The sequence below is a fragment of the Uranotaenia lowii genome, chromosome 1, assembly GCF_029784155.1.
Source record: "Uranotaenia lowii strain MFRU-FL chromosome 1, ASM2978415v1, whole genome shotgun sequence".
In the NCBI taxonomy this organism is placed as follows: domain Eukaryota; kingdom Metazoa; phylum Arthropoda; class Insecta; order Diptera; family Culicidae; genus Uranotaenia; species Uranotaenia lowii.
This window is the reverse complement of record NC_073691.1, coordinates 38,883,837-38,901,369: the sequence shown is the minus strand read 5'-3', so window position 1 is coordinate 38,901,369 and position 17,533 is coordinate 38,883,837. Positions and strand designations below refer to the sequence as shown.

The 17,533-nt window shown below is 36.3% G+C and overlaps 1 protein-coding gene across 11 annotated transcripts in view; it reads left to right on the top strand.

The window, feature by feature from the left end:
• LOC129739391 (uncharacterized) overlaps positions 1-17,533 on the top strand; it is a 485,831-nt gene that overhangs the window by 395,482 nt on the left and 72,816 nt on the right. For 8 of the 11 annotated variants that reach the window (XR_008735846.1, XR_008735845.1, XM_055730825.1 and 5 more), the window contains exon 9: positions 4,898-4,915. The exons of the other annotated variants lie outside the window; for them this stretch is intronic. Coding sequence is in view for 6 of the 8 variants with exons in the window: in XM_055730825.1 (XP_055586800.1) it covers positions 4,898-4,915 (18 nt within the window). In the remaining 2 variants the exon portion in view is untranslated. The remainder of the gene's footprint in view (positions 1-4,897; positions 4,916-17,533) is intronic. 11 annotated transcript variants of the gene reach the window in all.

The following is a 17,533-nucleotide window of genomic DNA, read 5'->3' as shown; positions in this document are numbered from 1 at the left end:
TTCAACGGTTCATTTTCCAATATTTTTCTACGAAAAAATTACTAAATGTTCTTTTAACAATGCTTTGTATAATGCAAAAAATTTATATACATTTGTTTGAACGATAGCTCTAGAAAAAAATTGTGAAAATGGTGTTTTTTCTACCCGTTAGACCCTACCCCCCTTAACCGAGCATTTGTTGCGGTGCAACGGCAGGCAGTAAATGTCGCACCTGTGCAGTGAGCAATTACGGTAAAATTACTGCTGTAAAAAGTTGATATCGACTTGGTTGTTTATGGCGTGAAAAAGTTTCAGGTCATCAGCATAAGCAAGTTTTGTGCCGTCCAGAAACGAGAGTGCGTCATTGAAATAGATTACGAAAATTAACGGTCCTAAATGGCTTCCTTGGGGCACTCCTGAGGTGACAGGGAATTGCCTGGGAAAGGATTCACTAGTTCGAACGGATAATTTCCGTCTCGTTAGATAAGTCCGGATCAATCCAGTAGAGATCCACAGAATCCTAAGCGCCCGAATTTTGCGATAGCAATATCATGGTTCACCTTGTCGAACGCAGCAGAACGATCAGTGTAAATGGTGTCACTTCGTTGCACGTTTGATGTGTTTTGCGTGTTTCCATACAAAAATTATTTTCAACTGCCTTCTGCCTTCGTTCTGCGCAGCATCTAAGTAGCCTGGAAATCAATTTTTCCATCTTTCGTATGGAAATACGTAAAACACATCAAATATATGCTTGTTGTGTTCAAATACGAGCACGTGGAGACAAATTAAACCAACACCAATTTGTTCAAGCTTCAATGTGGTTTATTAGTTTAAAAAATCCACTTGCACGTTTTTGCAATAAACGCTCGTGAAGTTAAGAAAAAATAAAACTTAAAGTTGCCATAACTTGGTTAGAAAACGTCGTTAAAAGTCGAAATCTTGTGCAAAACGTGTGATTTAAATGCTTCAACAAATGTTCAGAACATCTTACTCATGTAAATTTTCATCTAACTTTAGTTAAGTTTAAAAAACTAACTTTTAAATAACTTCCAAAATAAAACCTTGAGAACTCTGCTCTGAAAAGAGATAGAGTTTTTAAATATTCAACAAAGTTTCATATTTTCACGTATTCTACAACTTTGTAGTATAAAGTAAAGCTCTATCTATTGAAATAAAAAAGTTAGAATTTTCAAATTTTTTATAGTGGACTTTGACTAACTATTGATACTTTCAAGTTATGAAGCATGTTTGAAGAAGCAAATGTTCTGAAGACACTTAAGAGATAAGACGAAAGACAGAGGCGCTACGAAAAAAGTTCCACTTTTAGCCCTTTCGGACCACAGTGCGTCGGTTGAAGTGTTTTTGTCGAACGAGTCATCTACGCCTTTTGTTTCACAACTACTGGTATAGATAGGTCCAAGCAGCAGGATACTATTTTGCCAGCATCTTCATCCGTTATCTTGGATTGAGGTCCATCTAAGTAAAGCCAGAATTTAAGTGTCAGGGGTGGAGGTACAATAAAAGGGACTGAAAGATCGCCAAGATCAACAGACTTCGTTCCAGTCATTGTAGAGGAATATAGTGATATTCCATCATCATATGACGAAATTTCTCAGGATTTCAATATTGATAGTAGCTTTTAATATCATCCACCGGCAGTTTCACTAGTCCACGAGGGGAAGAGTCCATATCCCACAGAAACGGTCAATTTTAATTGATCTCTTGGATATTTCTTTCGAGGACCTGATACAGAGTTGGTCATCGCTCCAATGTTAAATTTAAAGTTTCAATTTCTTGATCAAGTGCTAAAAATTTGAATTATTTGATCAGAAGACATCCTTCCAGATTTATGGACGGACTGTTTTGTGGCGTGAATGTTTCCGAGTTAATTCAAATGCCCAAATTCTGCTTTCCAGTGCTTCATCAAATGGTAAATGTAATGAAGTTATGATGGAAACTTATCTTATCCAGTAGTCCGTTAATCCTTGACAATCTCTCGATCTCTGAGTAAATATCTTTTGATCGGGAAGATAACCAAGCTTTAATTGAACGAATACTTGATTTGTTTTGTTCTTTCTCCTACTTTCTCTGCACTAGCTTTGAACTTTCAGTGTAAGTGCTATTCGTACTATTGTACTGTTCTGGAGTATCGAACCATTATCAAGTTCATTTTGTTTTGTTGATTATTATGATGATTTACGGGAAGAGAAAAAGTTGGGGTTTTTTTTTTAATAAAAAAGGTCACAGCGACAGAGTGCAGATTTTAGTTTTTTTAGAATTGAAAATATTTCGTCAGACTTAAGCATTTTGTTGACAATTATTCTTCCAACTGGTTCCGTTTTGTTCTAATGTCAACAGCAAGAACGCTGCTATCTCAAGCAGCTCTCAGTTAAACTCAAACCCACGCAAATCTCCTCGGTTATGATTGTTGCCCAGAGTTCTCAGCCATCTATCTCAATTAAAACAATAACAATCTTGAGTCTAGGTAAATGTTTATGTAAGCACCACCATCTTGAGCCAGGACCGCCTTAGCTCATATGGTGGCTCCAGAGAGTGCTCAGGATAAATGCGATGTAGACGATTTGTTTAGAGGTGCTTTCTCCTGTCTCCCTCGGAAATTTTTAACTTCAAGAAAATAATCTTTCAAAAGAGTAAAACAATTTTTTTTCTATTTTTTTAATTGAATTATGAAAAATCTCACCCAAAAGAACCGTTTGTGGTGAACATTTTTCTTCAAACATTCAATTGAAGACAACCCTAGGCGATAAATCACCCAAATCGCTCTCCACAACAAAGTGCCGGCTCGCATTTTGTCACTCGAGCTCATTTTGTAAATCCTTCTCGGTGAAATGCCGCAACAATTCACAATCAACAACACGGGGTTTGATAAATAACGAGGCCTGTGTCTGGGGCCAGGCTTTTCCCACAATTCTAAGCTGAACACATACGACTCTCCATCATCTGCCGTTGTCAACGATCTGCGGAACGGTTTTGCGAAAATAAGATACACAAACCACATCCGGAAACCGAGAGCAATAATGGGTTGTCTCCCTCTCGTTGCCGATTGTTGAATGTTTGGGTTTGAAGGAGAGAAAAAGGAGAATGGGGTTCTTCCCACAAACCAACTCATGGACCTTCTAGACTCAGAAATTGCGAGCCTACCTCTTTAGTTCAGGTAGTTTGGCAAAAGACAACAGAAAGCTTAGTCAGCAAGGATGAACGTAAGCAGAACTTCGTTGACATAAATCTGATTAGGAACAATTCATGCATTATTCATCTCGCTCGGCAACTATTTTCCTAAGCAAATAGAACGTCCTCGCATAAAGTGAGAAATTTAACAGATTTGCAGATGAATATTCAACGCAAGTTCGTTCTGTCAAATAAAAAAGGAGTCTCAAAATTTGATTACACAGAAGTTTCTAGCTTTCAAAAGAAAAATATTGAAATTCTCAGAATCCTACTCAAACAAAAAAAAACTAAATCTGAACTGAAACTGAACTGAAACTGAACTGAAACTGAACTGAAACTGAACTGAAACTGAACTGAAACTGAACTGAAACTGAACTGAAACTGAACTGAAACTGAACTGAAATTGAACTGAAACTGAACTGAAACTGAACTGAAACTGAACTGAAACTGAACTGAAACTGAACTGAAACTGAACTGAAACTGAACTGAAACTGAACTGAAACTGAACTGAAACTGAACTGAAACTGAACTTAAACTATTTAAACAGAAACTGAACAGAAACTGAACTGAAACTAGACTGCAACTAAACTGAAATTGATTTGAAACCGATACTTGAACTGTTTTTTTACGAAACCTTTATTGAATTTAATCATAAATAAGATTTTAATCATTTTCAACCTTTAAATGATTTTATATCTTTTGAAAAAGTTTTCTAAATCTAACAGTTCTAAGAAAAATAATTTCTCTACTGTGTTTCCAGGAGGTTTTTATTTTGGTTTTCAGAAGCGCAATCAAGAAAATTAGTTTAATGAAAAATTTACGATTTTCTTTTAACATCAGTTGTGTTGTTCTTCGTTCAAGTTTCGTTGCGGTAAATTTTCCTCAATCATTGCTATCTGAGAGCAAGAGGTCAGCGTTCAACTTTTGCTCGGAAAAATAGGAAAAAAAATTAAAGAAAACCTCGACAATCTCCAAGATTTGCTGGTGACAGATGTTTTTTACTTAGCTGCCCTAGCGAATGTTTAAAGTTTGCGAGGAAAAACTTCTTGATGCCCGAAAGCGAGACGGTTTGCGAGGAAAACTTTTTTCATCCTTCTTTCTTTTTAATTGTTCAACTTTTTCCTGCTGCTGTCTCTCGTCAATGATGAACGCTGTTTGGTGCTCGAAATCGTTGACAGAGGGACAATTTGGTTGATTAAAAGAAATAAGATGATTAAACAATGAGCCTTTGAGATAAATGGGAGGTTTTGTTGGGGTTAATTAAGCTGACATGGATTAATGTTATCTTTAGAAATGATCTTTCAAATCGGTTGAATAATTAAAAAAAAATGTGTAAAAAAAAAGCATATCAAGTGGTTCCATTCAATTTTTTTTTTAAATTTTGATTTTGTTCAAAGACTCAATTTATTTAAACATTTTTACGTGTAATAAAAATGTTTAAATTTGATGAATGTGTCTTCAAGGGGGAAAGTTTTAAAAAAAGGAAAATCTCCACAATCTTCCCATGATCCATCCCGAATCCATTCCTTCAAATGATCACTAAAAAAATATTAAACAGAAACAGAAGTGATTAGAGCGTTGATTTAATAGTCAAAAATATCTCACCCCAATCTTACTGACACTGACTCGCAACGTCGATTCATCAACACAACAATTTCAAATGGCCCAACTCTTCGAAAAATTCCAACCAAAAACCAAAATAAAAACCCCATTCAAAACCTCCTCCTAGGACGCCAATGGCCACGTGGTAAGTGCCGCTCAGCAGCAGTTTGCTTCTTCCTAGTCAGTAAGGATACGTGAGTGAGAGCATCGAATTTGCCAAAAAAATTAAATTTAGGACCCGTTTCATTGAGTGCATCTTCTGTATTTGCTAAGCAATCATCGTTAACAAGTTGTTGCGCTATTTCTAGTTTTTTGATGAGCTAGCAGCCCCAAACCATTTAGGCTTCTTATAGTTTTGAAATGAAACGTATTTCATCTTCACTGTATAATTTTTCAAAATAAAAAATGCATTAAAACAACCATTAACATTTGACCAAATGCTGGCTGGTTTAAGGTAGATGCAATCACCCTAGGATAAAAAATTAGAACAAAATCCAATCAACTGGAATCCCACAAGTGATCACTAGTTTAAAATTGCAAAAATCTCCCCGTCTAGAGAAATCACATCAACAAACCAACACTGGCAACAATTATCATCGAAAGAACACCAAACGGAATCATTTATTCATTTAGGCTTGTGCCCATTCACAATAGTTCGCATCAATGATTCACAAAAAGGTATACAATTCCGAAAAACTAAATAGAACAAAAAAAAAGTCAAACAAAATTCATTCAACACAAAAAATTCATACAATTGTATCGGATTGAAATTGTATCAAAAACTGGGGAAGTCAAAATCAAACGAATGCAAATAAAATCGGCAACCAAAATAAAATAAAAACAAAATCCCTCATGTGAGAAACCAAACACACATTTCTGCCGGATAAATCGTCCGGACGTGAGCAGATTGAAGGGCATTTTCGGCATTCGTTTGCATAGATTTTTTTTTTGGGTATCGAATGGAAGTGAGAATCAGTTTTCGGATGCGAAAGCGTCGAAAAACTTGTCTAGGAAAATCTGTGTTCTGTTATTGATAAATTGAAGCACCGCAAAAAGAACTTTCTTAACCGTAGAGAATTTCTGACAAAAAATTAATTGATTCAGGAAAATGTTTTTTCTTAAACTAAATTTTCAAAGAAAATTAAATTTATCAAAGTACATTACATTTGTCTTTTTAAGTTAACATTTCAAGGTTAGCATATTCCACATAGCTATTGAGGATGTTACTTTTTAATTTGGCTATTTCATAGAATGATGTCAAAGTGTCTCTAATAAAACTTTGATGAAATATAATGATGACATAAGCTCAGTATCTGGCTTCAAAATATGTAAAAACAAAACTAGTAACTGACAAATCGTTTCAAAATCGGAGCTGATGAAATAATTAACAGATAAGAACCTCATTATATATTCTATTCAAATATTTGCAACATTTTTTCGAATTTACACTCTTTCAAATTTAATTTGTTAGCCATGGGAAGGAACTTTTCATTAACATTTTAAAAATAAAGAAAAGTTAACGCTTATCAGAAAATGGAGTAATAAAACTCAAAGCCAAAAAAATTCCAGGCACTTATTTGAGGTTATGAACTATCGAGATTTTCAAGTGTCAAATTTTGTTTCTGACGTGCGACATTAAAAATAAATTTATGTCTCATCGCAAAAGTATAACATTTCGCAACTGTTTCTGATCAAATATCTCACATCTCACACCTCTCGTCTTACATTTCTTGTTTCATATCTCGCGATTCGTATCTCACAGTTCATGTTTCATCTTTTACGTCTCACCGCAAACGTTCACATCTCACGTCTAATATTCCAAAAACTTTTTCATATGCTCATCTTACGTATCAAAACAACCATACTCATTAAACTTTCTGAAATCTCATATTTTATGATTCACATTTCGCGTCTCATGATTTGCGACTCCCATTTCACAGTTTTAGTTTCATCTTTCACGTCTCACCGCAAACATTCCCAAGCAACACCGACTGTTTTGTAAGACGCTTTAAGCCTCTTATGAAACCTTAATTTAGTTTAGTAGACTGCTAAAAAACTTGAAATACTTGGAATTTTACATCTTACGCCTGTCATTCAAACTTTTTACGTCTCACATCTCGTGTATCATATCTCGCGACTCAAATATCACAGATTGTGTGTCAACTTTCACTTCTACCGCATACGCTTTACATCTCACTTCTGATACTCACTTAACCTTCTCACGTCCCACATCTCACGTTTCATATATCGCGACTCACTTCTCACGGATTACATCTTATCTTTTGCGTTTCACCGCAAAAGTTTTACATCTCACGTTTATACTCATTTAACCATCGTACGTCTCGCTTACAATACGCGTTTAACCTCACGTCTAACCAAACCACTTTCTCACTTCTCATGTCTTTTATGCCAATTTTAATATCTCAGTTACTCAAGTTGTCTCACACATGAAAGATGAGACATAAACCGTGAGAAGTTCGTAGCAATATACAAAACCTGAGATGTGAGACGTCAAGAGTGATTATGAGAAGTGAGATGTAAAACGTTTGTCACTTCTACCGCACACACTTTACATCTCACGTCTGATACTCACTTAACCTTCTCACGTCCCAAATCTCACGTTTCATATATCGCGACTCACTTCTCACATATTCCATCTCATCTTTTGTGTTTTACCGCTAAAGTTTTACATCTCACGTCTTATACTCATTTAACCTTCGTACGTCTCGCTTACAATACGCATTTAACCTCATGTCTCACCAAACCACTTTCTCACTTCTCATGTCTTTTATGCCATTTTTAATATCTCAGTTACTCAAGTTGTCTCACACATGAAAGGTGAGACATAAACCGTGAGAAATTCGTAGCAATATTCAAAACCTGAGATGTGGGACGTCAAAAGATGAGAAGAGAGATGTAAAGCGTTTGTAGTAAGAAGTAAAAAATGATTGAATAGGTTAAATTTGTATGATTGTAGTGAAACTTGAGATGTGAGACGTGAAATGGTTATTATTATTTTTTTTATGTAAACTTCTATTTTGAGAGGGATTAACCTTTAGTTTTCACCCTCTTGAATGGTTACATGAATATAAGATGTGGGACGTAAAACGTTTGGAGTGAGACGTGAAAGATGAAATATTAACCGTGAGATGAGAATCGTATTTCATAAAACTCGAAGGCTGTGAGGTTTGAGTCGTTATTAGGTTGAATGAGATGAAGGCATGAATTTGCCATGAAACGTGTAAGATAAAACATAAGTCGAGAGGAATTCGCAAGACTTGAGGCCCAAGAAATTAGAGATGTGAGATGTGAGATGTGAGACGTAAAACGTGAGACGTGGGAGGTGGGAGGTGGGACGTGTGACGTGGGACGTGAGGCGTGAGATATGAGACATGAGGCGTGAGACATGAGACATGAGACATGAGACATGAGACATGAGACATGAGACATGAGACATGAGACATGAGACATGAGACATGATACATGAGACATGAGACATGAGACATGAGACATGAGACATGAGACATGAGACATGAGACTTGCGATATGAGACAATAGCCTGAAACATGAGACGTGAGACGTGAGACGTGAGACGTGAGACGTGAGACGTAAGACGTGAGACGTGAGACGTGAGACGTGAGACGTGAGACGTGAGACTTGAGACGAGAAAAGTGATCCATGAGAACCGAGACGTGAGACATGATACATGAGACATTAGACTGAAACGTTAGACGTGAGAGGTGCGACGTGCGACGTGAAATGTGAGACGTGATATGTGGGACGTGGGACGTGGAACGTTGGACGTGAGACGTGAATCGTGAGACGTGAGACGTGAGACGTGAGACGTGAGACGTGAGACGTGAGACGTGAGACGTGAGACGTGAGACGTGAGACGTGAGACGTGAGACGTGAGACGTGAGACGTGAGACGTGATACGTGAGACGTGAGACGTGAGACGTGAGACGTGAGACGTAAGACGTGAGACGTGAGACGTGAGACGTGAGATGTGCGACCTTAAATGTGAGACTTGATATGTGGGACGTAGGACGTGGAACGTGGGACGTGAGACGTGAGACGTGAGACGTGAGACGTGAGACGTGAGACGTAAGACGTGAGACGTGAGACGTGAGACGTGAGACGTGAGACGTAAGACGTGAGACGTAAGACGTGAGACGTGAGACGTGAGACGTGAGACGTGAGACGTGAGACGTGAGACGTGAGACGTGAGACGTGAGACGTGAGACGTGAGATGTGAAACGTGAGATGTGAGAAGTGAGATAGAGACGTGAGACGTAAGACGTGAGACGTAAGACGTGAGACGTGAAACGTGAGATGTGGATCGTGAGACGTGAGATTTTAGACATGGGTATGTGAGGTATGGGAAGGTAAAATGAGAATGGGACTTGGGAATGACAACATTTTCGGTGAGACGTGAAACGGTGAGACGTTAAAGGACATGAAGTCGCGAGATATGAGACGTGAAAAAATCAAATAAGTTTCAGACGTGAATCGTTTGCGGAGAGACGTAAATAGTGAGACCTAAACCGTGAGATCTGATTCGCGAGATATTAGATGTGAAATGTGAAAAGGTGAAATGGGTATCGAATGTGAGATGTAACATGTTTGCGGTAAGACGTGAAAGATGAAACTAAAACTGTGAGATGAGAGTCGCGAAATATGAAACACGAGATGTGAGTCGTGAAATGTGAGGTTGCATGAGTATGATTGTTGTTAGACGCGAGAAAGTTATAAATTTGAAAAAGTTATATGAGTATGAAACGTGAGATGTAGAACGTTTGCAGTGAGATTTGAATTTTTTTTTTCAAGGAATTTAACAGCAAGCTGTCATTCTTCCCAGTGAGATTTGAAAGATGAAACATAAACCATAAAATGTAAATCGCGAGATGTAAGAAGTGACATGTGAGACGTGAGTTATTTGATAAGGATGAGCCGTGAGACATAATTTGTGAGATGTGTGTTACGAGATATGGAATGCGTGATGTGAGATGCATTTTTTTTGTAAAACTTTATTTAAAATGGCTCATACCTTTAGGCTTCAAGGAGCCAGAAAAATACGTGAGATGTAAGACGTGAGAAAGTTATATGAGTTAAAACTCAAGTCTAAAGACTTGAGAAATACAAAAAAAAAAAAAACGTTTGCAATGAGACATGAAAGATGAGACATAAACTGTGAGATGTGGGTCGCGAGATATGTAATGCGTAGTGTTAGACATGAGATGTGAGACGTGAGAAAGTTAAATCAGTATGAGACGTGAGATGTAAAAAGTGTGCGGTGAGATGTGAAAGATGAGACATTAAGACATAAATCTTGGGAAGTGAATCGCGAGAAATGAAACGCAAGATGGAGAAATGCAGAAATGGAGAGACGTAAGACGGGAGATTTGATACATGAGACGTGAGACGTGAAAAAAAATATATTTGAATTTCACTGAAATAATATGACGAAAAATTGGAAATAGACTGAGGTAAACTTGTTCAACATTTTACTTTTGGTCATTTACGGATTTTGAAAGAAAAGAGGAAGCGAAATACACTAATTGGTTTCTAAGAAGGTTACTTATTTGACTTCTACTCGTTTTTGCTCGTTTTGGCGTTTTATTCATGTTGAAAAGGACTCACCATGTAGACAGCTCTATAAGCTGAACGTTCCGTTTTTGGTTCTCAAAATTTAGTTTGACTATCGTTCGAAACATAGTTCGATTGTAGGGTTTTTAAGTTGAATTTCAGTTTTCCTTCTTGCGATGGTTCAAAACGGGGCTCGAACAGCAAACTCAAAACTTATACCATGTTTACAATTTTTTTTTGTATGTCAGAACTTAGTTTTGCGATTGCCAAGTCATTCTCATAGTTGAGGGTTGTCACTGAAGTGCTGTTTTGACTGTGGTTAAAGAATAAGCCGATTCTATGAAATAAAGTTGAGTTAAATTTTTCCTCCATTTGATGGTTCAAAAAGGTGGTTGAACTGCGTACTAAATCAAATCTCATTTTCTTTCGTTGAGGGAGCAAAATTGAGATCGATCTTATAAACAAAAATTGAACTATCATTGTAAATGTTGAACTGAAAGCACTTAGCGAGTTCGGTTGCCAAAATGTCGGTTGTCGAACTTAGTTTTGAGTTTGCCAGTTAGAACTTAGTTTTGCGGTTGCCCAGTCGAACTCAAAGTTAAGGGCTGCCATTGAAGTGCTGTTTTGAATCAAAACAACTTAATTATGAGTTTTAAAAAAGGAACGTGCACTTGAAAAAATGGGCTTCATGGATTTTAGCAGCTCCTTCAAATTGAGCATCAAAATCATGACTTATGATTCCAAATTTTTGAATATAACGTTCAAAAATGTAGCACCAAGTAACTAAAATTGTTTAAAATTTAGAAAAAAAAACACTCAAGATCTTTATTTTTATCGTATCAGATTGGTTGCATTTGAACCATATTACAGCCTTCGAACAATTTCATTAATAAATTGGCTAGGCCACATTATGATACAAAAAAAAATTTACGTATTGATACTTTTAATCTATGAATTTGCAGAAAATATTTTTATTTAAAGTGATTTAATGTAAACATTATAAGTGTATCTACTTATGTTTGTTTTGATGAATCTGGTACAGGTTGAAAAAAACATCTATAATAGTTTGATTGTTTTCTGTTCAAATAATCTACTTCAATTCAAGTAACACACTTTGATATGAAATTGGATGTTACTAAAATTCCATTTAACTCCACCACTGAACTTCAGCTTCTGTTTTCCTAACGAGACTTGGCCCCGGCAATTCGGAAATCAGATCAAAATCTCCAGGAATTTACTTCCAATCAGTAGAGCCTCAAACCAAAATCCCATTTCCACCTTCCAATGTCCCTCAAATCCCCGGAGGGCATTTTTCCCGTATTTTTCTCGCTCCATTTCATGTTTGCCTATCGGCTCCGGTTGTCTAGGCTCGATTGGAAAGCTGTGGTACTCAACTAGATCTAGGTGTAGCTCGCCGAGTCTGGGAAGAAAAACAAACAAACAGCTAGAAACGCCTGATGAACGGATGTTTTCGGAAGCTTGACGCCTCCAAAATCCCCCACCCCCGCCTTTTGCAATTCTGTTTTAAATGTGGCCACATGTTCGAGTATCCATACAAACAGTCGGTCGTTCAGAGTCTCATCTGCATGTGAATCGAGAGATGTGAATCGATCAGTTGGAAGTCTGGAGACTACATTGGGATAGAGATGGCTGCAGATTTTTTTCTGTTCATTTAAGGCGGCAAAAAATCCGGAAAGTCAATCTCTTGAGACTGCCGGAATTGGATTTTGATTGGGGTTGATTTTGGAAAACATCAATATTTGTTTGCGTTATAGGGATTGGTCTATTTGGAAACTGATGGAAGTTTAAAAGCATCCGATTAGAAGTAATTTAAGTTTGGGAACATATGAAACCAAAACTGATTTTTGAGTGTTTCATTTAGGAAGAAAACAAACTCTAATGGAGATGAGACATTTATCGCATTCCAAAGTAGATTTTGGGGTCAGTTTTTGTTGTGGAACAATTCATTTCAATAAATTTATTTAGATGTTTCTCGTCACCTCTAAAAATAGAAAAAAATCACTAACAGTAATATTGATTGAGCTTGTGGGATCGAGAAAAAAATGCGTCTTAATCCCTAATGAAGCAGCAAAGTGTTCGAATCGCACAAATAATAACGCAACATAAACAAACCACAATTGAAACACTGCTGGGGCACAACAAATTAACAAAAGTGGCTCATTATCCTGTGGCATTGGGAGCTAATTTCTCTTCCAACCCGGGCAATTGAATGGAGGGAAAAAAGTACAGAACAGAAACAAACCCTTTCATGAATTACTGAATGAAACGAGGAACAGAGGGGGGAACTCGGAATCAACCCATAACATCAACAGGCAGCCAGACAAAGCCGAACAAAATAATTAATTCTAACAATGAAGACAAACACCCATACAAAAACACATTCATACTAGCAAACACACATACGACCATAGGGATTTTGTCGTTCTCTGTTGCTTCAGACTCGTCGCAGCCAACAAATGGGGCCCTTTTTTCCGCCATACCCACCTTATACGGAAAGCGCTAAATTTATACATTCACTAAACTTCAACCACCAGCGCTGTCGTCCTCGTATGTATTAAGGTCCCACAGACGTTAGTCGGTCGTGGGAATCGTTATGAACACGCATATTTCCCGCCATGTTGTTTGGGGAGGGAGAGAGATAGAAAGAAAATGGAGTGTTACGGTGAGAAAGAATAAAATGGAGGGGTAGGAGGGCTTAAAAAGTGTGACTGCAAAACGTGTGATGGCTTACGTTTCCGACCCTTTCAGGCTTGGTGGAAACTTATCAAAGAAAAAGCACACAAAAAAAAGGAAAAATTGTATGGGATTTTTAATTTGATTTTGAAAGAAGTTTGAAAAACTTCATTTTTTAAATTACCAATCAAGCACGTGTTTATATATTTTTGAAAACAAACATTGAAATGGAAGTTTGGCGGTTTTTATTTTTATTCAGGCGCATCCAAATAAAAAAAAACTCTTCTGGACCCTCAATGATTTCATAGAATCTTCAATTTTGTATAATTGTTTTCTTTATAGAAGCACCATGAAAGCCCAGACGAAAAATTCCCCAATAAGACCTTGAGTGTCAATTTTACAGTTCTCGCTGAAAATCGTTATATCTCTCTTGTTTCTCAACCGATTTGTATAAAATTCCAAGTTTTCAAAACCTCCTTGTGCGCAAAATAAAACTTCTAGCTTGAGCTTTCTTGAAATTAAAGTTAATTTTCTTGACGATTTGGTAGCAGATCGACAGCCTTTTTGTGGAGCATGAAGTGTTGTAGCTATATATTGTCAGAAAAACATGTTTGAGTTTCATTAGAGGTTCTAAACTATCAATTTAATACAAATCGGTTGAGAAACAATCGTTAAATAGAGCAAATCGACATAACTTTCGGACTGTTTCTGTAATATTTCTTTCAAATGCTGCTCTTTTAGCACCCGATTTGATTTAGATGGTGTGTATTGTTGACTTTGATAAAATTTGATCAAAGAGATGGAGATAGTTTGTATAATAGTTACAAACCGCTCCGACTTAAGGGAGAGGGGGCTCTCATACAACTTTTTTTTTATAATCCCACGAACCAAAAGACATGGCATTCATTTTGTCAAGCAATTTTCGTTTCCTTTGCGGGTTTATTTTCACCATCACCATGGGCCGGGCATAAGAAGCAACCAAGGTTTTTAGAAACACGAGGTTCTTCGACTTTTACTCAATGAGTTTGTTTACAAACATAAGATTATTTGCTCAGCTTTTCTGTGGTTTGTTTGTAAACAAACACCATGAGTTCCACAGTTGCATAGCCTAAATAGGTTGGCCCATGGGTTGATACGTTTTTGCTCGTTTGAAGTATGTGTAAAACCACGCTCTCAAACGACTGGGCTCGCTACAGGACCCGGCATCGTTACACGTTTTGTCTATGTATCGTGTGACCAACATCTTTTAAATATGTACTCGTGAATCTCGTTTTTAAGCTTTTTTTCCTCATATTTAAGCTTTTTTTTTTGCCTTGAGAGCATAGGAGATGAAAGCTTAAATCTTAGGAAATAGCTTAAATCTGTCAAAAAAGGGAAAATCTGAGAGATGTGCTCCACACGGTTTGTATAACATTGCCGGGATGTGGCTCGCTATACATGGGAATTCTCTTTCTGAGTTTCTCATGTATAGTTAGCTAGTGTAGAGCAAAGGCGGGAGCAATTCATGGGAGCTTTTCATCAACATGCCCTCTAGCCTAAAATTTCAACACCTATTAAGCTTTCTCCTATTGGCGCACCAATGCCTGTCTATCCACCTTTCTTTCGAATTTCTATAATATAAAAATTCTCTCTAGTTTTCATTCTGCCGAACATGCCATGAAAATTAAAAGCTTAGGCTATGGCTGATTCGGGAATTTGATATTCGGTAACACCTTCCATTTATACACACCTTGGAAGCAACCATCCAGAGTTCACGTGTATTGGATAGCAAATCAAAGCTTGCTAAGCATTAAAAATTTGGAAGTGGAAATTTTGGCGGATGTTTTTTTTTCCTTCAACTGTTTAAAGCTCGTGGTACCGGTACGAGATATTTGGATGCAATAATGAGCCTACATGTTGGATTGAAAAATACTACAAACCTGTTAGTAATATATTCACTAAAATTGTAGTGGCTTTCAAAGTGCCCTTTACAGCTGCTGTCGCTGGGGTTTTTGAGGGTATACAAAAACAAACAATTAACTGAACAGTGATTAATGCATTGACTTCTTCTGCTGGAGAACTATTTGGACTAAGTGGAAGTAGGCTGTGGCCGTCGATGACGGTTGTGTTTTATCCGGCTGGAAAATTTTCAAGACTCACGAACCATAAATTCGAAAATTAAATTTGTGCCAAATAGTTATAAAATGTGAACAGAAACGGATTATAAATTCGAATAACTATCAAGAAATCTTCGGATAACCGGAGCGTGATCCAGATGGTGATCTCCAAACTTCTTGATTGATGTCGGCCGTTCACACTAAGCGGGGAAGCAACGTTCGGAGTGATCCATTCATGTGCAAAGTCTCTGGGAGATATTCAAGCTAAGTATTTTCGTTACTCTCTACCTTTAATATGTTGCAAATTTAGTTTCAATACCACAATGTTTTCAATTTGAAAAATATTCATGAATATTTGTGCCACATTAAAAATTTGCATAATAGTTTCGTAATTTGGATGAAATTAAGATATTTCATCATCTTGAGATTTGATTGATGGTCTTTTCAAATTCTTGTCAATTATTCAGTTTGTTTAGAAAAAATTGAATACAAAATTTAATGTTGATGAGTATCACAAACACAGAATCTTTTGAATTTTTAAAACTTATCAGGGAAATAGAGTTTTTTTTAAATATTATGTTAAGAACTCAAAAGAAAAACTCACTCAAATTAGGGTTCAATTTTTGAGAAACTACGAATTAATTACTTTGCTACGGTTTTAATGAGCCTAATATAGGATTAAAATAGAAAAAAAAACTATTTTAATCCTATATTAGTTATATATTTTTTTAATATTACTAACTAAAAGGTTTAAGGTTTGTTTTCAGGTTTCCTCCCAAGAATATATGATTTTCTATGGAATTTTACCGAAATTGAAACATTTAAGATTTTTCTAGAAACTTACTTTGAAGATAGTTAAAACGAATGAAATCAATCAATTTTGCACAAGTTTTCAAGTTTTTGTAATTTTTCAATCAAAACAGTTAAGTATAGTAACACTTGCGATTGGTTTGCGATAGATTTCAAAATTCGTTAAACACGTATTCAAATTGTTTATTTAATACATTTTATTTGTTTTAAATGAGAAATAAATCTTTTTTAAATGTTTGGCAGAAAATGAAGGCAGATTTTTTTAAATTAAGTTTTAGTAGTGATACTTAAAGTAAAATTCATATAGGAAATATTATTAGGGAAAAAGTCATAAACTTATTTCATTAGGCAATAGTAGGAGTTTAGAAGAATAGGTTTGATAGTTTTGATTACACTAGTCAAAAGTGTCTCCCGATCACATCCTTCAACCCAAACCACCAAACAAAAATTATTTTGCTAGGATGCAGAGGTGACCTCGGTCCTAGAGTACAAGATTGATCTTTCATCCTTTTCTCTATTTTCCAATCTATCCATTGACTACTAGGACGTGGCCGGCGCCGTTAATGATGTTAAAAGAGAGAGCATCAGGTTTGATCATTATGAATGTGATGCCAATCCCATGCTCCATTCATTTGACCTCTGAACAAAACTGATGGCCTCGGTCAATCACGGAGTAGCAACCATTGGCAATGTGGAATTAGTTCTACTGAGCCACGCCGACGATCGTGGAGTTCGAAATGTATTTATATTCATAACGAAATTTTCCAAAGAATGAAAACATTGGAAAAACAATTCCAACTAACAGTGGTATATTCATATGAAATAAAAATATTGAAGAAGCATTTCGGACTCAATGATTGAAGGTGGATGTGAGTAGTCAATCAAGCTAAGCTAAGCTAAGCTATGAAGAACTATTTGGACTAAGTGTTGAAAAACTGATGAACCGATTTTCATAAATTTCAGCTTTTAATGGCCTACCATTTTCATATTTTTGGAAATCCTCATAGAGAACGAAAAATTAATTAGATTTCGAGTTATAAGACCAAGGCTGCGATTTCAGAGCTTCAATAGCCTTCGCGGAATTTAAACGTGGGATTAGAAAATTGATTTGATTATTAAATCTGAAGTTTTGAGTTTTATACAATTCAATTTTATTGGCCAATTTCTAACTTTTGAGTTATCATTGATGACCAATGACCATCCAATTTTGAGAAAATTTACTTTAAAACTGTTTAGTACTGCGAATTCAAACAAATGATATCTAGGAATTTAACATTGATTACTTTTCAAAATAATTAATGGGATGTTTGTGCCCTAGAATAGAAAAATTGAAATGGTGACTTCGGTTCAGAGATGATCTGTTTTCGATAACTTCAAAAAAGCTTTCAACATTTAAGGTGAACTAATAATAAAACAGTGTAAATTAAAAAAGCGAAAAAATACACATACAACTGAAAACATGCAATGTAAGTTTTTATCATGGTTCAACAAAGTTCGGAAGTCTTTTTAGAAATTTCTGAGTAAATAAAATTCGAATTGGTGTGTAGCCGTTTTCCAGACCGGGAATGGTTTTTATA